At 43.7% G+C, this 24,485-nt stretch overlaps 2 protein-coding genes across 2 annotated transcripts in view; both read left to right on the top strand.

Annotated features, from left to right (window-relative positions):
- The window catches only part of TERB1 (telomere repeat binding bouquet formation protein 1), a 42,226-nt gene extending 36,032 nt beyond the window's left edge, over nucleotides 1-6,194 (top strand). The window contains exons 16-19 of the mRNA XM_029911817.1: nucleotides 1,328-1,444; nucleotides 1,912-2,024; nucleotides 4,176-4,391; nucleotides 5,829-6,194. Of these exons, the coding sequence (XP_029767677.1) occupies nucleotides 1,328-1,444; nucleotides 1,912-2,024; nucleotides 4,176-4,391; nucleotides 5,829-5,855 (473 nt within the window). The 3' untranslated portion in view covers nucleotides 5,856-6,194. The remainder of the gene's footprint in view (nucleotides 1-1,327; nucleotides 1,445-1,911; nucleotides 2,025-4,175; nucleotides 4,392-5,828) is intronic.
- A 9,797-nt stretch (nucleotides 6,195-15,991) lies between these two features.
- DYNC1LI2 (dynein cytoplasmic 1 light intermediate chain 2) overlaps nucleotides 15,992-24,485 on the top strand; it is a 35,802-nt gene continuing 27,308 nt past the window's right edge. Inside the window, exons 1-3 of the mRNA XM_024195864.3 lie at nucleotides 15,992-16,126; nucleotides 17,120-17,193; nucleotides 18,351-18,467. Of these exons, the coding sequence (XP_024051632.2) occupies nucleotides 16,038-16,126; nucleotides 17,120-17,193; nucleotides 18,351-18,467 (280 nt within the window). The 5' untranslated portion in view covers nucleotides 15,992-16,037. The remainder of the gene's footprint in view (nucleotides 16,127-17,119; nucleotides 17,194-18,350; nucleotides 18,468-24,485) is intronic.

Raw genomic sequence — 24,485 nt, forward strand, 5'->3', positions numbered from 1 at the left:
TCTCCCCCTCCTAGGCTTGAGAGCCTGGGGGGAGGAGGCAGGGCTGGGGATTTGGGGAAGGGGCGGAGTTGAGGCGGGGCCGGAGGTAGGGTAATTAAAGAACGGGGGTGGGGGAGGCCAAAATTGTTTTTGCTTTGGGCGGCAAAAATCCTAGAGCCGGCCCTGACAAAAAGTAGGACTGAGTGGAGTTGTAGGCTCTGAAGTTTTACATTGTTTTGTTTTTGAGTGCAGCTATGTAACAAAAAACCCTACATTTGTAAGTTGCATTTTCATGCCAAAGAGATTGCACTACAGTACTTGTATGAGGTGGATTGAAAAATACTATTTCTTTTCTTTATCTTTTTTATAATGCAAATATTTGTAATAAAAAATAATATACACTCTGTGTTCTGTGTTGTAATTGAAATCTATATATATGAAAATGTAGAAAAACATCCAAAATATTTGAAATTTATTAATGGGTATTCTTATTGTTAACAGTATGATTAAAACTATGATTAATCACGATTAATTTTTTTTGTTGATCACATGAGTTAACTGCGATTAATCGACAGCCCTAATCTGCACTAAGAATTGGATTGAAACTCCCAGCCCATATCTCAGCCTCTAAACTTAGTTCATAATCTCTCTATAATAAATTTCAGTCTAATGGGTGTGGATCAGTGTGTCAGTTTACCCCATAAAATATGAGAACTCTTATTTCTACTTTTAAGATAATTCACGAGGGATTCTCACTTAAAATGAAGTGATTGTGGTATCTTAGGCACAGCACCAACCATATCCATACAGTGCTAGTGACTGACACTGTTTTGTATTATTAATGACCATAGTTTAAAAATAGCCCAAAGTTATGTTCCAAAATCCATATTTAGGCTCCTAAATAAGCATCCTGATTTTCAAATTTACTGAGCATGCAGAAGTACCCATTGAAGTCAATTAGTGCTCAGTGCTTTTGAAAATCAGGCCACTTACTTAAGAACCTAACTTTAGGCTCTTACTTTTGAAAATCTTGGGTTTATATTAGTGTCCAAATTAACAAATTGCTGATACCAAGTTACTAGTTAATTGGTTCATTTATTCTCCAGATTCCAAAATTGGTTATTTTTTCCCAGAGAGATTTTGCCAGCATAACCTTTTCCAAATTACTGACTATTTTCAAGTCATCAACCCCTTTAGATTGATATGACATGGCATCTGGAAGGCAAAGGTTTCCTGCCTGGCACATTCTTCTAGTCCAGCGCAGCTAAATTAATAATATAGCTGGGAAGAGGGTCTTCCCTTGAATTTTGGTTCCTAAATCATTACCTTGTTTGTTGTGTTTTAAAAGGTATTCGTTTGACTCCTATGAAGAAAACCCAAAGTAGTATTTCAAATATAGATGACAACTTCAACAAAAATATTAATTTCCGAGAAAAATATAACTTAATGCCTACATACACAAAAAGTGAGTATTGCCATAAAATTAATCACAGAATTCAGGAAGTTGTAAAATCAATTTTACTCTGTCTCTGGTTGAGGGCATTGCAACTGGCTGTGCTTCACAAATCTATGCTCATCACTGGAGATCAAGGTATGAGAATTTAAAATGATATATACTATTATCTTCCAACTTTAATAAATACAGATGTTGACTTGTGAGCATGGTCTTCTGTCATCTGTTGGTTAGTTACTTCTACTGCATCTAAGATATAACCCCTTGTATATTTAATGCATCAGTGACGTTGATGTAACCTTAATGCTGGAGAAAAGATACTTTTATATTATTTGAGTATTAGAATTTATAAAATAAGTAACTTTCACACTTTAACTTTTGTTAGAAGAACGGCTGCTTTACATTACCACGTTCAGTTCTATCTTAGATTTCAATTAGTTTAAATTAACAAACAGATGGCCTTGTTCATAACTCCACAGCTCTCCAAACAAACCAAGACACACGCTTGAGGAAACAAACAGTCAAAGAGACACACAACACAGAATATCAAGGCTTGAATGAGAAAAATAAATATTCATTTGATGAAGATGAGGTGAGTTATGAGGCCAGATAATACCCTCACATATTTGCATAAAAATCCAAATAAAGTCAATACCTGTGTGTTTTTTAAAAATGTCTTTATTGTTATTAGTGTAGTCACTTGTAACAGGAACCCAGCACCAGGATGAATGACCAAGTTGAACCCTAGTGTAAACAGGTGCATCTCCATTGATTGTCAGTGCAGTTACACCCACCTATGTATTTAGTACTAATTTTTTTTCAGCCCTTCACTCTCCTTTAACCACCCATGGGTCTCCCCTTCTGCCCAGTACCTGGTCCCTGTGGCCACAGAGTGGGGGGCTGGGGCTGACAGATGGTTGAGTCAAGATGGGGCAGCTGGAACTTGGGTGCTCCCCCAGTGAGGGGGCACGCTAGGCAGGTAAATGTGGTCAGAGGAGGGAGGATGGGACAGGGCTCTTCAGAAATCGTCTCCCTGCCATAGTTTCCGCCACCGCCTCTGGTTTCATTAATAGGCAGTAAATCTCAGAGCCTAAGGAGGTAAGGTCTCTGAGAGACACTGCACACGCATTGACTATTCTGCTGTCAAGGCAGCAGTTCAGGAGGGCTATGAGCCTCACCAAACATGAGACCAGGTTCAGATTCTCACTTCCATCTCCCCTTTATTGGAAAAATCACGATATTGGGCTAATTTAGCAATTTCTGTGCAATCTATGACGGAAGCTGCCCTCCACACCTTAGCCATTAGGAGTGTGTTGGCCTTTTATCTGGACAGGACCAAACCCTTAGGACCCCACCCAGACTGTTTTGTCTCTTTTGCTGCCAGAGTTAAAGGGATATCTGTTTCCACGCAAAGACTTTAGTTGTATCCTCTCTTATGAGGCTGCTAATCACCCTGTTCCTAGGATTATAGCCCATACGACCAGATCTCAATCTACTTCCATTTCCATGTTGAAGATTGTGCCCATTACAAAAATATGCAAAGCTGCCACTGAGGCTTTGATTCACACCTTCTCAAAACACTATGCCTTACTGCATGCCTCCAGGACAGATGCTATCTTTGTACTGCAGTTCTGCAGACCTTCTTAGACCAGGTTCTGAAGCTTCCACCTCCTTCAGGGAGTACTGCTTAGGAATCAGCTGAAGTCACCCATAGGGACATAACTTGAAGGAGAGATTGCTTACCGTATACAGTAAGTGGAATTCTTTGAGTAATATCCCTGTGGATGCTCCACTATCCGTCCTCCTTTTCCTTTGCATCAGAGCAGGGGTCGGCAACGTTTGGCACGCGGCTTGCCAGGGTAAGCACCCTGGCGGGTTGGGCCAGTTTATTTACCTGCTGACGCGGCAGGTTCAGCCGATTGCGGCCCCCACTGGCCGCGGTTCGCCGTCCCGGGCCAATGGGGGCGGCGGGAAGCAGCGCAGGCGAGCGATGTACTGGCCGCAGCTTCTCGCCACCCCCATTGGCCCGGGGCCGCGATCGGCCGAACCTGCCTCGTCAGCAGGTAAATAAACTGGCCCGGCCCGCCAGGGTGCTTACCCTGGCGAGCCGCGTGCCAAACATTGCCGACCCCTGCATCAGAGTCTTGTCTTGAAGGGACTTTGTGGTAGAGAAGGAACTGAGGGTGGTTCACCCAACACTGCCCTATATATCCTTGGCAGGGCTGGCTCCAGCTTTTTTGCCGCCCCAAGCGGCGAAGTGGAAAAAAAAAAAAAAAGATAAAGCCGATCGGCAGCACTTCGGCGGCAGCTCAATTGCGCTGCTTCCTTCTTCGGCGGCAATTCGGCAATGGGTCCTTCGCTCCCTCTCTTCCTCTTTGGCGGCAGCTCAAAGAGGAAGAGAGGGACTGAGGGTCCCGCCGCCGAATTGCTACCGAAGACCCGGACGTGCCGCCCCTTCCTTCGCTGGTGCTGGCCCTGATCCTTGGTACGGGGCACAAGAATAGTTAGGGGGTATGTGCAGACTAGGTGCAGCTACCAAATCTCTGCTCAAAAGTGCATGCGGCACAGTTATTGTACAGGATAAGTAACCTCTCCTTCTGTTATTCTGTAGACCTCTATAATATAAGAACTAACATTTAATAATTCTGTTAAATGGTATTCTTAATGACTTAAATGATTTTTTCCACTTCAATGCTATGTACTTTTACATAATTTTTAAATAAGTCAAAATCAATACTTACAGAGCACTGAAAGTCTTTCATTGGACACACATGCAAGAGCTTTAAAAAAGAGTAAACGAAGAATCCGGAAAGATTTTACAACAGAAGAAGTAAACTATCTTTTGAGTGGCGTTAGGAAAATGGGCCATCACTGGAATTCAATTTTGTGGTCCTACCCATTTCAGAAAGGACGGACAAACGTTGATCTTGCTAAAAAATACCACAAGTTACAGATACATGTAAGGAAAATTTAATTTTCTGATAGTCTCTTTATGCTAAAGTTAAAAACTGATTTGAATTGTAACCTCTAATTGCATTTTCAGTTTTGCTGTGAAATGAGAAAAGTGAGAGATTTTGTGCTGTGCCTTTGAGGCACGTCACAGAAGTTGCAGCCCAGGGGGCAAAAGGGCTAAAGTGACTGTAAGCCACCTTTTGTGGCCCCCCAGTTCTGGCTGCTCCCATTTGTAACTGAGGGCTTGGCTACACTTGCAAGTTAGAGTGCATTAAAGCAGCCCTGGGCGCCCTAGCTCACTACCCATCCACACTGGCAAGGCACGTAGAGCACTCTGACTCCAGGGCTAGAGTGCTCCTGGTACTCCACCTCGGCGAGAAGATTAACACTTGGTGCACATTGGCTGAAACGCCCGGGCGTTAGTGTGAACGAGGTGTTGCATTACTGCGCTCTGATCAGCCTCCAGAAAGTCCCATAATCCCCTTAAGTCAAGTGGCCACTCTTGTCATTGTTTTGGAATCACTGCAGGCATGCCGATATGCCCTTTGAAAGCTCCGTTTCTGACAGCTGGCATGCTTATCTGCTCCGAGACAAAGCAACCATTACTGTGGAATGCTGTGTGTGAGAGAGAGAGAGGCGAGTGGGAGAGGGGGGTCTGCTGCTGTCTTACAAGACAGCCTGTTGACATGCTCTCAGCCCCCCCCAAAAACCCACTCTCTCTCCCCCCCACATACACACAACACACTCCCTATCACACTCCACCACACCCCCCTCATTTGAAAAGCACGTTGCAGCCACTTGCATGCTGGGATAGCTACCACAATGCACTGCTCTTTGTGGCTACGCCAGTGCGCTTGCAGCTGTCAGTGTGGATAGATTGCAGCACTTTCCCTACTGCGCTCTACGAAGGTTGGTTTAATTCAAAGTGCTCTACATCTGCAAGTGAAGCCATGCCGTAAGACAGCCCTAGTTGCTCGCTGTGACTGTCTTCTTCAAGTCCTGTGCTGGGAGAGAACTACATCTAGGACTTTTAGAGCTCCTTAGCATCATTCCAGCCCCATTACTCAGAATACAAGGGCCAGAATAAGTGATAATCTCACACAAGATCCCTAGGATAGTCCAACATATTGACTAGGGACTGGAAGCCAGGAATTCCTGAGTTCTAATTTCTCTCTGACAATGACTTGTTTGGCCTGGGGCAAGTTTCTCTTTGTGTATATCAGTTTTCTCTATCTGTAAAATGAAGATGATTTTTATTTACCCCTTACGCAGGGTATGAAGGGTTATAATTGATTAGCTAATATTTGTAGCATGTTTTGAACAACTATCAGGTATTCTTCCTCTTAACCCTGTTCTATAATGTGTACTAGATCTTATATCACAATTTAGTGTGTGAAAATACCAGTTTGTCTTGACATTTACTATTTTTTTTCTAATTTTACAGAGGAATGAAAATAAAGAAGATCTGTAACATCTTTCTAAAGTATTTTATATTCTGCTAAAGAATTTGGAAGTTTAAAGGACAGAATTATAGTATAAATGAGTTAGGTACTGTTAATATGCACTGTACATATTTCACTTCAGATTTTTTTATTGTGATTTGTATAGGGCTAGGCTCTGATGTAGACTTAAGTGAAATGTATTTTGATAGGTATTTTCAGAATGCTAATGTACATTCATTAAATAAAATGTATACCAGTAAAATGAAAATGCTTTAACTTTACTACAGAGGCACATCCCCAAAAAAACCCAGAACAAAACTATTTGCATGCAATATTTAACTTGACCTTCCAGTGCTTAACTGGAATATTTGTACTTGCTTTAAATATCTCACTTGCTAAAACTATATTACAAATCATTTTATCCTCTTTCATTTTTGTACAAAAGTTTAACATTGCTAAATTGATATTTTATACCACATACTGATACATTTTAAAATATTTTTGTTGGCTCCGTTTTTATTTTCTTGCTCTTTTTTCTATTCCACTGTCCCTGAGATGGAACAAGAGCACATCATTATCTTTAAGATATAGCCATTTCTACCTTTTTTCTCTATTTTATACCACACTTACAGATGTTATTGCACTTGGGCTTAGTACTCTGAAATGCTCAAGTTTATTTAAAATGCTTTAAGTGTGATTTTTATCACAAACCATAGGCACCGACTCCGTGTGTGCTCTGGGGCTGGAGCACCCACGGGGAAAAATTAGTGGGTGCTCTGCACCCACCGGCAGCTCCCCACCCTTCCCCCCCACCCCAGCTCACCTCCGCCTCCTTCCCTGAGTGCGTCGCCGAGTCCTGCGTCTCCCCCGTCCCTCCCAGCACTTGCGCTGCAAAACAGTTGTTTCACGCGGCAAGCGGTGGGAGGGAGGGGGAGGAGGAGGAATGTGGCACACATGGAGAAGAGGCGGGGCCGGGGCGGGGATTTGGGGAGGGATCTAATAGGGGCAGGGAGGAGGTGGAGATGGGGTGGGGGCGGGGCCGGAGGCGGGGGGCGCGAGCACCCACCAGTGCCAAGGAAATTTGGTGCCTGTGTCACAAACTACCCTGCTGTGTGTGTATATAGAACTAATATTGAAAGCTGCTAAAGTTGAAGGAGCCCAATTACCATGTACACCTATACCAGAATGAATAGGAAAGCAGGATGTAGCCATTTTTATTTTTAGAACATTACTTATATGCAGTCCTTTATAAAGCTCAGTTATGGGCCCTGTCTTTAGGAGCTTACTATCAAACTAATTCTGTTTTGGATGTTCATTTAATTTCCATTTTTTTGTGTTAGTAGCCATTCTTCCTTTACTCTGAAGAGCAGTGGGTACTTTAAGCTAGTGTTCTTGTATGCCCTTTAGACACGGTAGTAATAGTGTTGGGAATGCCAGGAGAAGCCCTGATTAGAAGGCCCCAGCCCTGGGAGGTTGGACTGATGTCTCACTCTCAACTCCCAGAAATAAGCAAACCAGAGAGCCAAGCTATCTTAGGTTTCCTGCAAATGTGGAGCAGTAATACAGTGGTTGAAAGACCCTCGAAGGACAGAAGGGCTAGGGCTAGTTTTTATTTCTGTTAATTTAGTTTTCATTCCTTTGTCACCTTGGAAATTGGGACTAGAGGCCTAGCCCTAGAGCAGATCCCTGACAACAATGCAAACCCCCTGATAAGGCAGGCTGACATAGGAAGCAGTCCACAGAAGAAGCAAGCGATCTGATCAAACAACCCCTTGTTACAGCCTCCCTGAGCTTGGAATCCAGGGTGGAGGGAGGGACTGGGTTCCTGTACAGCCTCACCACGGAGGCTAGCATGAAGACCCCTGATAAAAGGATCAGAAGGATTACTGAGCTTGGATCTGGGCTGATGACCTGATGTAGAGTCATGGCAGTACTGTTGAGTTGAACTCTGGTTTTCCCTGAAAGTGGTAAGACTAAACACAACCTGGCTGGAGTGCTGAGTCACAAAACCAGGTGGGATAGCAGCAGACCTGAATGGCCAGCCAGTGGGGCTACATTAAGTAAAAGCCCTATAACACTGCACCAAGCCACAAGGTGGTGCATCAGCTGGTGAGTCAGTTTGGGTATATCTGCACTGCAATTAGACATCTGCAGCTGACTTGAGCTAAGAGGCTGTTTAATTACAATGTAGATGTTCAGGCTCAGGCTGCAGCCTGAGCTCAGACCCTATCACCTCACAGAGACTTGAACCCAGGCTCCTGCCCAAGTCTGAATGTCTAAACCTCCATTAAAAGGCCTTTCAGCATGAGCCCTGTCAACTGGTATAGGCCAGTTGTGGGTGTCTAATTCAGTGTAGACATACCCTCAGTAACTAATACTAATTCTTTGATCATCTGAACAAGAAAGAAGAATGAATAGGATCCACATTTATCTAGCTGTTTAAAAAAGGATGAGGTTTTTAATACCAAGATGTGACATGTGGGTTGAAGTGTATCTTGTATTTCATTCACTCTGTCATAAAATCTGATGATAGAGCTAGAACTGCACATGAATAAAGCCATTGTATACCACAGCTGAACAGCAGATAATACATCTAACAATACATTGTGTTTCCATAGGAAAATAAATTTACCTTCTCTGTAGTAGTATTTTGATAGAACTTGTCATAACATACATAAAATCAAGTAGTTAGATATAAAACAGTACCTACAATGTATGACAGTTTATTTTCAAATGCCATCCTCAATGTTGAGAACCCCAAAGAGAGTGTGACAGTTACCTAATGTCCCATTTAGCAACTTCAATTTCTGCCCACAATCCTGCAAAGAATTACATACACTTGGTGCACTGTGAGTAGTCCGCTTCCCTGGGGGACTTTTAGGCCAATATTTTAAATTGACTCAAAAGAAACTCTTGCTACATGTATGCCTGTCCCAGTTTAATCTACTTTCTATATGCCCACTAACATGACTGTTATCACTAACCTAATTGTGTGTGTTGAGTCTAAATTCTTTAACTTTGTAAATACAATGATCCATTATGCTATGCTCATTTACACCAGCAGAGGTTCTGGAACAGTAACTCCACTGACGTCAATTAAGTTACTCATGTAACAGGAGAATCTGTCCTTTTCTGTAATATTGTTCTGAGTCACATGTAAGATGTCACAAATCAATAAGAGTAAATAATTTAGTGTTAGACTTAAGCAGCCACGCTTGTTGTGATCTTATATAATGCACTACAAGACTTCAGGCAGGCCAAGAACAGCAGGCTATTGTGATGGGGTATACAAACCCCACTCTGGACAACAAGGGACTAAAGAGCTGCTCTGGCCTCAGGCAGCTTCATACCACACCTGCAATACATGCACATGCATAGAGGAGGAGCTTAAAAGAGAAGCAAAGAAGCATACCTGTTGGCACAACCAGTAAGAGAACAGACCCTCAACTCCTGAGGAAAGGGCTGACTGAAGGTAGGAGCTCCTCAGATGAGTGCTCAGCAATGGCCCTTTCCTGAGAGAAAGGAGAGCCAGATTCTGATGCACCTTGAGAGGGAATAATTCCCTTCCATTTCCTATGAGCTCTGTTTATTTGCATTAATTCCCCCTTCTTTTTGTTCATGGATTACCCTGGAAAGGAAGAGACTTTAAAGTGACCTGGCCGGAGGGTCGAGTCACAGGAAGATGCAGACCACAACAGAGGTGGGGTGGGCAACCATCAGCAGGAAGTACCCAATGGGAAGAGAGCTGTATGTTAAGCCTGGCCACAAGGAGGTGCTAACAGTGAGTCAACCCCTTCACAGCCATAAAATGGTGTATTCCTTAACAATGACAAATTTGTTAATACAGTAGAATGCAGGGCCCCAACTTTCGGGTGGGTGGGCAAAAACAGACTGTGCTAGCTCAGCTTCTCCCCCAACACCAGGCCCTCTTCCTGGCCCCAGTGCCCCCAGACACAGAGCTTCACCTGCTGAGTTGGGCATGCATATGGGGCGGCTCAGAAAATGGCAAGGCAGAGCTGCCGGAGCATAGCTTTCGGAAGGGTGTGCACATAGCTCAGTCCTGGATTTCACGTGCCCAAGTGACGCTCAGATTTGGGTGGGCCTGGATGCTAAGTGGATGGGCCACGGCCCACCCGTGGCTACGCCCCTGGTAGAACTTCAAAGATATGAACACTAGAGTTATGGACTTACCGCTCAACCAGACGCCATGTGAAATCAGAAGTCCTCAATCAGGCAGCAGCGCAGACCAAAAAAAAAGAAAAAAAAGCAAATACTGTACTGCCTCGGGACTTTAGCCCCGAAGCTCAGGGCTTCAGCCACGGGAGCTTGGGGGCTGCAGCCGCAAGGTGGGGGGGATTAGGACTCCGGGCGGGGGGGAAGGCCCTCAGATCACCGGGGCTCAGGGCTTTAGACTGTGGGGGGGAGTGCTGGGGCTCTGGGCTTCAGCAGCCATGTGGTTCTGTTCCTGGCTTCAGCCCCGTGGGGGGTGCCAGGGCTCGGGGTTTTAGCTGCGAGGGGAGCACCAGTTTCAGCCCCAGCGCTTCCCCCGTAGCTAAAGCCCCAAGCCCTGGCACGCCCTCCCCCCTGAAGCCAGAAGTGGAGCCGTGGGGAGCCCTGAGCTCTGGCGCCCCCCACGGTACTGAAACTCGGAGCAGAGCTGTGGGACTGAAGCCCCGAGCCCCAGCACTCCCCCAGGTCTAAAGCGCTGAGCCCCTGTGTCCCTTGCCTGGAGCCCTGGCACCCTAAGGGTTAGAAGCCCCTACTCCGCCTCGCCCCCCACCCAGAGCCCTGACCCCCCACCTACCCTGCGACTGCAGCCCCAAGCCCCCATGTGGCTGAAGTCCGTAACCTCTTCTTCAGAGTTACAGAACATTTCAGAGTTACAGACAACCTCCATTCCCAAGGTCTCCATAACTCTGAGGTTCTACTGTAGATGCATTTTTGCTGCAAAATTATGAATAGTGACACCAGATCCCCAACTAATTTATGCTTTAATTCCAAATGATGTATGTAAACTTTAATGTGTATAAGGTTCTGTGTATTGAAGGAATTGATGAAGTCAATGGAAACTTTTAGCAGTGTGAAAAACTAGTCTAAATACTCAAGGAAAAACTTTTTTGAAAATTACAGAAGCTAATAAAATCATTGCATGTAAAAAAAAAATAAGCTGCCGGGAAGTCAGAGCAACAAATGTAGCAGAGTTCCACGCTCTACAGAGACTAGAAACAACAGATGGGAGGTTTAGAGAAAGAGATAGGATTGTGGGTTAGACAAGCTTTGTAACGTATCTTTTGTTACATACAAGAGTCCTATTTCAGAGCTGTTTAAATTTATGCCACAAAAGACTAACCATATAAATGGGCACTACTAAGTGTATAAACGTTTACAGTGACTGCTGAGAAAGTCTTATACTGATAATTAGCAAAATTGAAGTCAATTAGTACAATTAATATATTGTTTCAATTGTTCTACATAGAGAGCCTAAGAGAAGGTCAGAACTTTTTGTACAGAAGATTAGGTGTGTCCCTGGTGAGTTCAGCTGTAATAGTCCTTGTTTGTTAGCATTGGCTGGGGAGCTGTCCAGAGTACCATGTCAAATTAGTTAAATGTTACACTAAATTATTAGAATGCAACTACTATCAAATTTGACTTCTGCTTACAATTGAACAGATTACCATATGACATTCAGAAATCTGAGTAGACCCACTATTTGCTCTGATTATGTCATATTTATAGAATGCTTTGAAAGTATTAGTAACCTCATTTTTCATTGATAAGTTTAATATTTCATTTTTATTTTCTGGTTCAAATTATGTAGATGCTCTGATATCATTAATTTTAACATGCAAATAATGTTAATATTCTGTAGTTAGTTAACACAGGTTTCTCTTTATTTGGTGTGCAGTTTTCTTAATACTGCACTAACACATCATGACAGGCGGAAAAAAGTAATTCTGTAACTGAAAATTACATTTGGTTTTCTGCTGCAAAAAGTCTTTCAAAAATCCTCAATAGGTATTTTAACATTTGTAGCTGTTGTGTTTTTAGCTCTGTATAATATACAGTAACTGCTTTGTATCAGCTGAATCGATGCATCATAAGCATCTTTCTTCAAAAGCTTACAAAAGGTGTTCTTTGAGAGACATACCCTCAAAGACCCAGGTCTTGCATACACTTATGAAGATGCTTAACTTTACTACTATTAATACTCCGCTCAGTGATGCTACTCAAGCTCAGAGGTGCTGGGGTACTGCTGCACCCCCTGGCTTGAAGTGGTTTCCGTCATACACAGGGTTCACAGTTTGGTTCAATGGCTCTCAGCATCCCCACTACACAAATTGTTCCAGCATCCTTGCTCATGCTAGTAAGCTTAAGCACTTAGATCAGGGCCGATCAGAGACACAGTTAGTCACTGGGAGTGGCATACACATGAGGACAGAATTTGGCCCTTTTTAAGGAGACTCTTCTCAGGCTTCTTTCTATTAAAGATTGAACCCTACCCAAATAAACTGCGAGTGGAGAAACCTAATCTGTTATATGAGAATTGATTAGGCTACAATTAGTATATATGAAGAGGGGAAAGAATTACACTGTCAAGGGATCACAATAATAACACGCTTCTAATGCAGACTAATGGCTGAAGAAGACAAATATTTAAACATCCCTCTCTTCTTCTCACACATAGAAATGGGAATTACATTAGTGAGATTTAAAGTCTTGAAGTGACTAGAGACTAACATTACTTCACTAACATAATATTAAATTATAAACTTTGCCACTAATTTGATCCAAGGACAATGGTGTCCTCTTCAGTGGGGCTATTTGGGAAGATGAGTAAATGAGTTGTACATCTAGTTTAAATCAAGTAAATTGTTTTTAATTTTTTCATTAAGCACCAAGACCATAGTTCCTCTTCTCCCTACTCCAGTGTTTCAAAACATCATGTACATTTCATAGGTTTAAAATTACAGTATGAAATAATTTATAACCATGATCACACAACTTGTACCTAACATGCAAATAAACTGAAAGTGTTTTCCTGTAATAGAAGGAAAACCCCATTCTTCCACTTGTTATAATGATATGCTTGGCATCCAGAATTGGACACAGTATGCCAACTGAGGCCTCACCAGTGCTGAGTAGACAATTACCTCCTGTGTCTTACGTACAACACTCCTGTTCATATACACCAGAATATTATCCTTTTTGCAATTGCATTACATTGATAACTCATTCAATTTGTGATCCACTATAACCTCCAGATTCTTTTCAGCAAGTACTACTGTCTAGCCAGTTATTGCCCATTTACAATTGTGCATTTGATTTTTCCTTCCTAAGTGAAATACTTTGCATGTCTTCATTGAATGTCATCTTGTTGAACTCTGACCAATTCTCCAATTTGTCAAGGCCATTTTGAATTCTACTCCCGTTCTCCAAAGTGCATACAATCTCTCCCATCTATAAATTTTATAATCATACTCTCCACTCTATTATCCAAGCCATTAATGAAAATATTGAATAGTACTGGATGCAGGACTCACTCCTGTGGGACTCCAGTTTCGTACTGAACCATTGATAATTGCTCTTATAGTCGTTCAACAGATTGTGCATCCATCTTATAGAAATTAATCTAGACGACATTTATCTTGTTTGCTTATGAGAATGTCATGTAGGTTTGTGTCAAAAGCCTTACTAAAATAAAGATATATCGTGTCTACTCCTTCCCCCCCATCTACTAGGCCCGTAACCCCATCAAAGAAGGAAATTTGATTGGCTTGGCATGATTTAGTTTCCTTGTTTACTTTTTTAAATTTCTATGAGAAAGTTATTCTATTTTCTTGTCTCTATTAAGTCAAACTGCTTAATCTCTCAGAGAGGAGAAAGGATACATTTATATAGTACTGCAGTGATGATGCTCTCATCAAGACTTCAAGTGACTGGATTGAAAAAGGTTCTTAGACATTTCTCACAAAACTCCTGCAGTGTATGGGATATCACACACTATGGCCTCCTTCTAGTCTCTATCCCACCCTGAAATCAATATCTCACCAACTGCCAATAGGATAACACAGAAACTGTTACCATCAAGTGCCTGTTTTGTACGCTTCCTCCAGGATACTGTTTGAAGCCTCATATACCTACATATTGGTCTTTTAGTTCCTGGTACCCCACCCTTACCCCTCCAGAAGAAGAACCATGGCTGTGGCCATGACCAGTAAGCAAAGGTGTGGACAATATTCCTGCTCGCACCTCTCTCTTGGTAACTATGGCCCAGGAATTTATATATAAACCTCCTTTCTCCTCCCACATTCACAGTAATAGTATTATTGCTGGCCACACCAATGTTCTTCTTCAAGGACACTACTTGAAGTGGGTGCTCCACTGTAGATGTGTTGGAGTCCCTACGCTGCTGATCAGAGAACTTCGGTAGCAGTGTCCATTGGGCCCGCACATGCGCAGTCTCTCCTTCTGCTATACCAGGAGGCTAGCCCACGCGTGTGGGCTAATAGACTTCAGTTCCTTCTCAACCACCCCTGGCTAGAGACAGAGATTTAGCTGTCCATTTGCGGATTGTTAACTCTTTTACAATTGCTAATTTTTAGCTTCCTTTGAAGCCTCTTTTGTTTCTTTCCCCCATTTTACTGTTTATTTGGCCATTGCCAGGGGGAAAAAAAGAAGAAGAAAGGACTTTTGTCAACTCCCAGTGGGAGGGGAACCCCCAGACAAGAGTATGCTCAGCTCTTCGGGCTTCAGGAAGTGTTGCACTTGTAATGAGGTGATCCTGGTCACAGACAAGCACTATCACTGCATCTGCTGCCTTGGTGAGGACCACATCCAGCAGAAATGCTCCCTCTGCCAGCATCTCTGCCAAAGACCCTGCAAGGACAGAGAGCTTCGACAAAAAATTATCTTTATGGAGGTAGCTCTCCTACCCCAGTCCTTCGGCAGGTGTGAGTCTCCCCCCTCAACCTTCAACTTTGTAGGATAGTGGGTCAAAGAAATGGTATGGGGACTCCTCTCACAGGTCAAAAATGAGAGTGGGAAGTCCCCTCAGTGAGCCCAGAGATAGCTGAAAGCGATCACCATCTCTCTTGATAGCCTCGGCACTGCCGGCACCGAGACCACAATCTGGCACCCACACCTCCCCGTACTGCTGATACAGGTCAAAAACTCCCTGGATTGGTGGAAGAACCCAGCCATAGCATGCAAAGGGATTCCCTTCTTGCAGGTGTCACCATCATCACTCCTTACCACCCATGCATCGCTCATAGGATGGGGCACGCATTTAAACGGACTCACAACACAAGGCAAATGGTCACCTGTGGAGATATCGCTACACATCAATCTCAAATTGAATGGTCAGGAATGCCTGCACTCATTTCCTTCCACTGATAGCAGGATCACAGATAAAGATCATAACAGGCAACATAGCCTCCATGTACTACATCAACCTCCAAGGAGGGGCCAGGACGCCCTCCTTATGTGCAGAAGAGATGAAGCTATGGACTGGTGCATCTCTCAAAATGTCACCTTGTCTGCGGCTTACCTCCCGGGCACACAGAACTCGATAGTGGACAAGCTCAGTTTCAAATTCCCACACAACCATGAGTGGGAGATGCACCTGACAGTACTTCACAACTTGTTCTCACAATGGGGAACACCTTCCACAGATCTGTTTGCCGCTTACCAGAAGTGTCCACAATACTGCTCCAAAGCAGGGATGGCACAGCACTTTCTGGGCGATGCTCTCTTTTCCCCTTGGGACAAAGATAACTGGGGCAAGGAAAAGCCTAAGAACCACTAATTTCCCACGTCCTTAGCAACATCACAGAATCCGTGGTAAGGCGCACAGTAAAAAGAGATAAAGATGGATGTCTCAGAATTCCACTGCTTTGTTTTCGGACTGGCATCCAGTTGTCTGAGAGCCCTGCGGACGCTAGGGGGCGCTGCTCCCTGGGACACTAGGCGGCGGCTCCTCCCAGCCGCTGAACTCATAGCTGCCCGCGTGGCTGCCTGACCGAAGCGGCGCGCGGTCCGGGGGCGGGCCCCCCACAGGCCCCGCCTTGAGGACTCTGTCGGGCTGCAGTGCTGAGGGTGTGCGCGGGGAGCGGGCGCGGTGTCTCCCGGGTGGGAGGCGGCGGCGGGACAGCCCCGTCAGGCGGGCCCGGGTGAGGTCACTCTTTGTGGTGGCCGTGGCTGCTGTTGGCAAGATGGCGCCGGTGGAGAAGAAGTTGCTGGGGCCGGAGGCGGCCGGCGCCGCCGAGATCCCCAGCGAGGAGGAGGAAGGGCAGAACCTGTGGTGAGCTGGGCCGGGGACTGGCCTCGGCTGCTCCCGAGGGTCGGGCGGGGCTGCGGTTCCCGCAGTGGGTCGGGGCGGGCTGGGGCTGGGTCCCCTCCCGGACGCCCGGGGGAGCGGGGTGGCGGGGTGGCCGCGGCCCTGCCGTGTCAGGAGGGGGCCGGGCGCGGCTGTAGGGCCCAGCTGCCTGCCTGCTCCCGATGACTAAGGCAGCTTGGGCCCCCAGCACCCCTGCCGCGGACTCCCAGCCGGAGCTGACCCGCGGCTTGGAAGCAGAGCTGGGGCGCAGTGGCGGGGCCTGCGCTGCCCGGGTGGGTGGGAGGAGGGATTGGATATGTGGGCGCCGCGCGTGGGCTCGGACCCGCTTTGGCCTGGCCCCCCTCGGGGGTCTCTCCCTGCGCCCTAGGGATTTCAGGGACTGAAGCCCCTCGGCAGCCCTGGCCACAGCGCTTCTGCACTTCCTGGGTGGGGACATGGGGTGTAGAGAATGACTTGCGTGTAGTCACATAGGAAATCATGGCAGAGCTGGGGATGCTCTGTGGTCTCCCAGCCCTTACGCTTTCACCACCAAGGGATGTGTCTGATTTCATCTCCTGGTGTTAAAGGCAACAGAGTAAGGCCTTCACCATAGGTTAGTACCAGTCAGGCAGTCAGCAGTCCTAGCTTTAGGTCTTCTTACAATTAGCAGGCCTCTTCATTAGAGGTTCAAGTTTGTAAAAAACGATTTGCTGTTAAATGTGTCATTGAGGCACTGCAACATTCTTTGTCATAAAAGTGAGCAGCTCTGATAGCTGCCTTTCAGATTATCTGAGCAAGGTATCTGTCTTGAATATTTTTATTTAGAGATTTCATAGCTGGTAGATATCTTTTCTGAATGGATGACATTTGACAGGTCTGTTTAAGTATCTGCTAATAAGGGCTTTGGAGCTGACATTTACCTGATCTTTCTTTTTGGGTGCCCCACTGGCAAACTAACAAGTGGTCCTGTCCCCATAGGTCCTCAATACTGAGTGAAGTTTCCACCCGGTCCAGGTCTAAATTACCATCAGGCAAAAACATTCTTGTTTTTGGTGAGTAGTATCTTCAAGCAGTGGAGAGGGTTGATTTCTTAGAAATAATAGAGCATGGTTCACACACAGAACAGGGGTTTTTTTGGTGGGGAGGGGGAGAGAGGCGGAGTTAAATGATTTAACAGAATTGGTTCAAAACTTTGTATGGACAAAACCATGAGTTGATGCACTTAATTTGACTTTAAACCTGGCTTATATCAGTTTAGCTTGCATTGGTAAATGTATACGTGCAAGCTAACCCAATATAGCAGGGCAAATATAGATCTGCATTTGCACTGGTTTAACTTAATGTGTTTTTAAAATAACTTTAAATGGGTAGACAAGGCCATTTTGTTGGAGTAGAATTGGCCCATCATGGGTGATCATAAATTTGTTAGTCTCTAAGGTGCCACAAGTACTCCTGTTCTTTTTGCATATATTTTATCTCTTCTTTCAGGCAGCAGAGATGTAGTAAGTATGGGATCCCCAGGTTGGGTGGAACTTGAAAAGTTGCTCTGGAACTGGCTCTGCTTATACTGGGAATTAAGAGGTGGAATATCAGATATATCAATTGATGTTAAGATATAGGGCAGGTCTTCACTACGGGGGGGGGGTCGATTTAAGATCCGCAAATTCAGCTACGCGAATAGCGTAGCTGAATTCGACGTATCGCAGCCGACTTACCCCGCTGTAAGGACGGTGGCAAAATCGACCTCCGCGGCTTCCCGTCGACGGTGCTTACTCCCACCTCCGCTGGTGGAGTAAGAGCGTCGATTCGGGGATCGATTGTCGCGTCCCGACGAGACGCGATAATTCGATCCCCGAGAGGTCGATTTCTACCCACCGATTCAGGCGGGTAGTGTAGACCTAGCCTTAGATAAACTTACTTTAAATTCATGAGGTACTATGTGATGTCCCTGTCCCCAGACTAGTGAACTGTCTAGCCTCATGCTGTTAGACTCTCTATTCAAACTAATGGAATATGTTTTTGAACAGTGCCGCTGCTCTTCTCACTTGTCAACCTACACATTGACAAATTTAGCCCCAAAACTTGAGGAATGGGGAAACACAAGACCCCCTTTACAAAAAATTGTAACCTCTTAAGTTAGCTTAGAAAATCTTTCCAGTAACGAATACACTTCTGAATGTATCTTTTTGCTGTACAAACTTATTGGCAGGTGATGATGGTTCAGGTAAAACAACACTTATGACTAAAGTACAAGGAGCAGAGCACAGCAAGAAAGGAAGAGGATTGGAATATTTGTACCTAAATATTCATGATGAAGACAGAGATGGTAAGTTACATGCTTTCACATGTAGTCTTTTGCTGAAATTGAGTAGTTGACACATTTTCATAATCATTATGGGTGTCCCTAGTGTATCTTTGGATTACAGTGAAGTAGCTGTTTCAGCATGCCCTTGTTGTATACGTTGTAAGAAATTGATATGGCTCATGAAAGAAAAATGCATTTCACACGTAGAGTATTGTTTCTTTCTCTGCCCTTCTCACAGTCTGGGCTCTTTAAGGAAAAATACATTAGAACAACTTGTTCTCAGAGGATCCATTTACTTGCAGGATAACATTTTGCTGATGTTGATGTACTAGTACATTATTCATCCTGCCTACACTCAAATAAAGGTGCATACCAAGTCTTGAGCTACAGGAAGGATTCTTAACACATCCAAGAGCAACCAGGAACTTAAATATGGATTTCATAACTTCTTATTGTAGCCAAAACTTTTTAAACTAAGTTATATGTAGGTTACAGTCTTCTGTATCTTGTCTTTGGTTAGGTTGTTGCCATCGTCTACATAATGGAGAAATTCCAGTAAGCATGGTTAGGTGAGTGAAAAGGAGATCTTAAGCCACTGACAGAACCAATATTTCCTTTTCTCCAAACTGGGGCTTGTCTTTCTTCTTTTGCTCCTCTCCCACTTCCCAAAACTTGTTGCTGGTTTCATTGCAACTGTTCTCCAGCACACTGGAGGCAAAAGACAAGTTAACTAAGAGTCAGCATGGTCCAGGAAGTAGAGCACTGGTCTGAAAGTCAGGAGAGCTTGGTGTTGTGCCACAGACCTGCTGTTTGATCTTGCACAAGTCACTTTACCTCTCTGTTCCTCAGTGTCCTTATCTGTAAAGTGAGAATATTGATATCAACCATTGTTTGTAAATGCTTTGAGCTCTCTAGATGAAAGTGATAATGGTGTTGCTCTTCTGTGCCCCTGAAAATAGAGGACCTTAGGAGAAGTGCATTGGCCACATTGCTGCTTGTGTGTAGGAGTGACACACCTCATGCTCATATCGATAGTCAGCAGAGACTTGGTACTTTCCTTGCCAAAGATGCCTTATGAGTCATACTCCTTGAATCCAGAGACAGCTAAAGTCGTCTTCAGGCTGTCATACTATATTTGACCCATAGGCTATGTGGTCTTGCTGGCAGAGGTGGTCCTCCTTACGCCTGGGGGTCTGGAGATAATTAATCAGACATAAAACCTGCTGCAACTTACCCATCTGCCTCTCCTCTGCCACCCAAATGGATACTAACATCTGCAGTATTGCCTATTCAATTATTCCTGACCGCTTGCCTCCTTCAGAGGCAGAGGGAAGGAATTTGGGATCTGCAACAGTACTTTCAACTAGCAGGAAGGGATTGCTCCCTCCTCAGTCTCTCTTATAGACCTGGGTAACTGGCAAAGTACCACTTTCCTCTTTGGAGATCCATCCTTTTTAGTCGTCCACCTTTCTGAGGAGCAGAAAAAGAGAGCAAAGGAACTGGGGAGTGAGAAGAATGCAGTGTTGAGTAACATCCAATGAGCAGCTTACGGTGTTTCAGACTTTGACTTATACAGTAGCATCAATATCTTTTCTAAGATGGTACGTCTGAGTCAGGTCATCTGCCTTTTATCAGGGACTCAGGCCTGTGTCAAAAGAAAGGATTCCTCAAGACCAACAAGAAACATGGAAGTAAAAGATTTTTTAAAAAATGAATTACCGTACTCTTTGAGGTTTATTTGACTGTATTATTAAGTTTATTTGCAACAAATGAAGGGCACCAGGTCAGCATTCGGTCCTTGGAACTCTTTCATTGAAGCAAGAAGAGAATGGCCTTTGCATCTTTCTTTGGTTCTAGAGACCATTATCTGGTATCTTCATGTTTCCAGACTTGGGTCCAGAAGAGTCTTAATCTTGGGAGGAAAAAGCAAAATACGTTGGGCAGAGAACTGGCTTGTCTTCCCTCCCTACCTAATTTAGCCTTTAGAAGCAAGATGATAAACTTGATTGCTCATGAGTCCAAAGCCAGATAAACTCTTACTTTCCTTCTTTCACCCTTTGCTTTCCTCTTCCCTCCCTCCAAAATCCCATTTGAGCATTTAGTTCATTTTCTTGCAACTTCAAGTAGAATAGCTATAGATTGTTAGGCCCTAGAGACTTACCTTGAAGTTGTTGTTCTTATCTTTGTCCTTTCTACCACATCAGAGATTTCTGCCCAATTCTTGGGAGTGACTGAATCTCTCTTGGGTGCCAAGTTATTCATGTAGTCCTTTTCTTGGATAACTGGCCAGTTCAGGCCAGTTATTGCCAGATATTAGTCGTTCAACATTACGTGCACACTATTTTGATCTGTAGGTCTCCAGACATATTAGAACAAATCCACTACTTTATTTCTACCTGAAGAATCTCCTTCATAGCGTGTTATCCCCTACTCTACCTAGGCCAAGGGATTTATTCCATAAAAGAGGTTCAGGGACACTTGGCAAGCAAGAGGATCCTCCAAGGTCAGTGAGCTTGTACCTGAAGCTAATGTCGCTTCTTCCACATACATGACACTTCAGCTCATCTGAACATTCGTTGTCAGCAAAATTCACTCAGTGTGAATGACCTGGAAGCCTTGTATTCCTTTGAAAGTTTACCAGACCCTCTAATGGTGAGAGTTCCTAGGGATTGTGATGGAGTTCATTTTAGTTTCTTTTCCCTGGCTGTGTAATCACCACCAATACATCTCATCTAGGTAGAGGAGCACATTGTCAAAAGCTGATGTAATCAGTGGAACATGTGGAAGATGAGCTCCATATAGCTCTGTTACAGCATATTTATTTATAAAGTGGCTTTTAAAATCTTTTCTGACACTGATCAAGGGCAGCGTTGTTAAGTGATAATGGACAAGACAGCAGAATATTACATCAGCAAGCGGCAGGAGACAAAGGCTTTGTGGGATTGATGCACAGTGTATTACACTACAGATAACATGTAGAAAGAGCATGCTATCAGACTGCTTCACACTGCAGGGGCAATATAAGCAGATTCTGACCATGGTAGACTTGGTTAAAATAGGACCATTCTTCTATCGTTACATTGCTGTTTGTAACAGAGATTAGTAGTCTTAACTGCAGAGCAATTCTGGGCAAGATTGTATCACAGATGTGTGCTGGTTGGGCTAGTTGCTCCAGCATGAAACAGATGCTGTTAGTACACATACCTCTCATCACAGCAGAAATGGAGGCTCCTGTTGGTGTCATTGGAGCTGCCATCTCAGGACGATGATCTTGTCTTGCATCCCATTTTGGAGCTGCTTCACTTTATGGGTGATTGACTACCTTTTGACCTGATACGCCACATGTAAATGCAGGAGATTCAGCTGCAATGAGTGAGCCTTTTCCCCCTTGGAGTAACAATTCACCATAGATGGTTTTCTCAGTTATCCTACTACCTGTAATCTGTTTCCATATTCTGCCTCAGTGCATCATTTTATTTTTATTTACCCTAAATACATTTGCCCTCCTTTTATCTTAACAAGTTGCACCTGTCTGCATCTCAGTGTATGATGTGCTAAATGTTTGATTCTTTATTCAGTTATCTCATTGTCACAACTTTCCTGAAAGATCTAGTTAACATCTTCCTATCATGGAATAGGTTCTGACTGGTGGGATGTTGCCATGACGTTGATAAAGTTGATAGGCACACTATTCAAACCCTGGCAAAAATGCTCTTTATACTACTTGTTTATAAAGTAGTTACACCTGAAAGAAATATGAGTTGCAAGCTTTACTACTGATCATCCCACTGAACACAGAACAAATTTTGTCCTTCATCTTCATCTCTCATTAAACTGAAAAGGTGTCCAAGTTTGACACAAATTAGACTTGGTGTTCTTCACAGCAACTTGATTTTACTTAGGTAAACTAGTCTCCATATACTGGATGCTAAGATGGCTTTGAGCTGCTGTTTGGATGGCATTTAGCAGATAAATAAGACTGTGTAGCCATTTGGAATCAGTATAAAGCCATTTTTTCTTAGGCATGTGCTCAGTGGATTAGGCTGTGCAATGAGACATGATTTATTATTTAGAGTCTTAGAGCTCATGGTACCATAGTTAAGTCAACATCGATTTAAACGTTTCTGTGGGGTTGCTAACTGGAAGCGTGTACCGGAATGTATACAAAACCACACGACTGGTATCTAGAACAAGTTGGTCATCTTAACTTTCAAAAAGTAATCTTGCAATTCATGTTTTTATTAAAAATTCTCAGCGCACCTTCCTGGAGCTTGTACCATTTGCTAGACTTCCACAACTAGAAATGCAGATGATACTTCTAAAAAATAGAAAATGGTTGCTTAACATTACTCAGCCCGACTTCCCCTCTGTATTCTCATAAGACTTTGGGGTTTAACAGAAGGAACTGAGGCAGTAGGACTGCTTGGCCTTTCTATAATTTCAGCTCCAAACATTCAGTGCTGTGAGAGTACTTCTGTGGCCCCAAGGGGCACTGCTTTCTAGAAGTTCCAGAAGCGTGATCGGTTCTGGGGGAGGCATATCTCTCAAGTGGGAATATGCAGCAACAAATCTCCCTAAGAACCACAGTTACTGTGATGAGTAACTATTTAAAGTAAGTGGATACTACTAGGAAGCACAGATGGGAGACGAGACATCTTTAATCTAATTAAAAGCATAACCGTTGACCTATTTTCTGGGTTGATGGTACTTGGATAACTTAACTGAACCAAAGTCAAGCAGTAAATCAACTTTTGACTGTTTCCTGAGTTCTTAATTTTTAAAGTCACAGTTTAAAAAAGTGGTAATATTTTTAACTGTATATGTTCTCCATGTGCTCAGTCTTTTATCCTCTTCATCTTTCTAAAGTGTCCTGATGAAGTCTCAGGTGTGCGACTCATTGGCTTAACCATGTGAGGATGGTCACATTTGCTAAACTTTAGATTATTTAAAGTGCAGCTTGCATCAACTGAGTTTTAAAAAACAAACTGTGAAGTCATCTTAGAACAATGGTACCAAATTGTGGGGATGCCCCCCTAAGGGGTTGTGGAGAAATGTTTTGGGAGAATGCGGAGGGGCCTGAGCCAGCCCTCATAGCGGTTGGTGAGGGAGCGCCACTCTACTCCCAGCTCTGCTCTGGCCCCACCCACAGCCTCAGCTCCTGTCTGCGACTGCTGGGGAGGCGCAGGTGGATTATATTAGGGGCAAAAGGGGGCGTGAGACTTAAAATATCTACTGAATTTACAATACATACAGATCTTCAGTAGAAAGTTCGAATTTTCATGACAATACTTGTATGCATCATGTGAGAACGCATCTTGCTACAAGAGTGGAGACCAATGATTGCTAATATTAGATACTTCAGTGATCTTGGCAGAATATTGGTTTGCATAAAAGATTAGATGTACAGGTGGAGTAGGGGTTAAATTATATTGCAATTCCAGTTGGACTTGTTCATAAACTGATTACTTTGATATCTGCATTTTCAAATTTATTATAAATGTGTATTTTAACCTCTCATGCTAGACTTGCAATACTTTGCAGGATTCTGGCTAAATATACTAGCACCTAACACAGTGAAGCCTTAATTATAGGCACAACTGTAATGATCTCATGACATACTTGGAGTCCAAGTATGAATACATATGCCAAATTCAGCTGTCCTGTATAATATATTAAGTGAATGATTGTAATACACTAAGCAGAAAGTATCCTTTTATAAAAATGAAATGTGTACTTAGGAAAAGCAAGAGAATACAGATGTTCATACCTCTTTGCTGCTAAGTTAAAACCAAGATTCTTACAGAAAGCAACAACTCATTTTACAGGAACGCTGCCAAATTGCTTTGTTGGTGCTCTTTTTCCCTAAGGGTGGGCGGTACACGTACTCATTATGTTAAATGCGAACAGGCTAGACTTGCTGGTAGCTAGCTTCTACTCACCTTCAGTTTGTCACTGTAATACCATGTTGGTTTGCTACTTACTGATGGGCTAATGTGGCTGTAGCAAAAGGCACGTTAGTTTGAGGTATAATTGCCCCTT

Source organism: Terrapene carolina, unplaced genomic scaffold, assembly GCF_002925995.2.
Source record: "Terrapene carolina triunguis isolate 2854851 unplaced genomic scaffold, T_m_triunguis-2.0 Scaffold130, whole genome shotgun sequence".
Taxonomy (NCBI): Eukaryota; Metazoa; Chordata; order Testudines; family Emydidae; genus Terrapene; species Terrapene triunguis.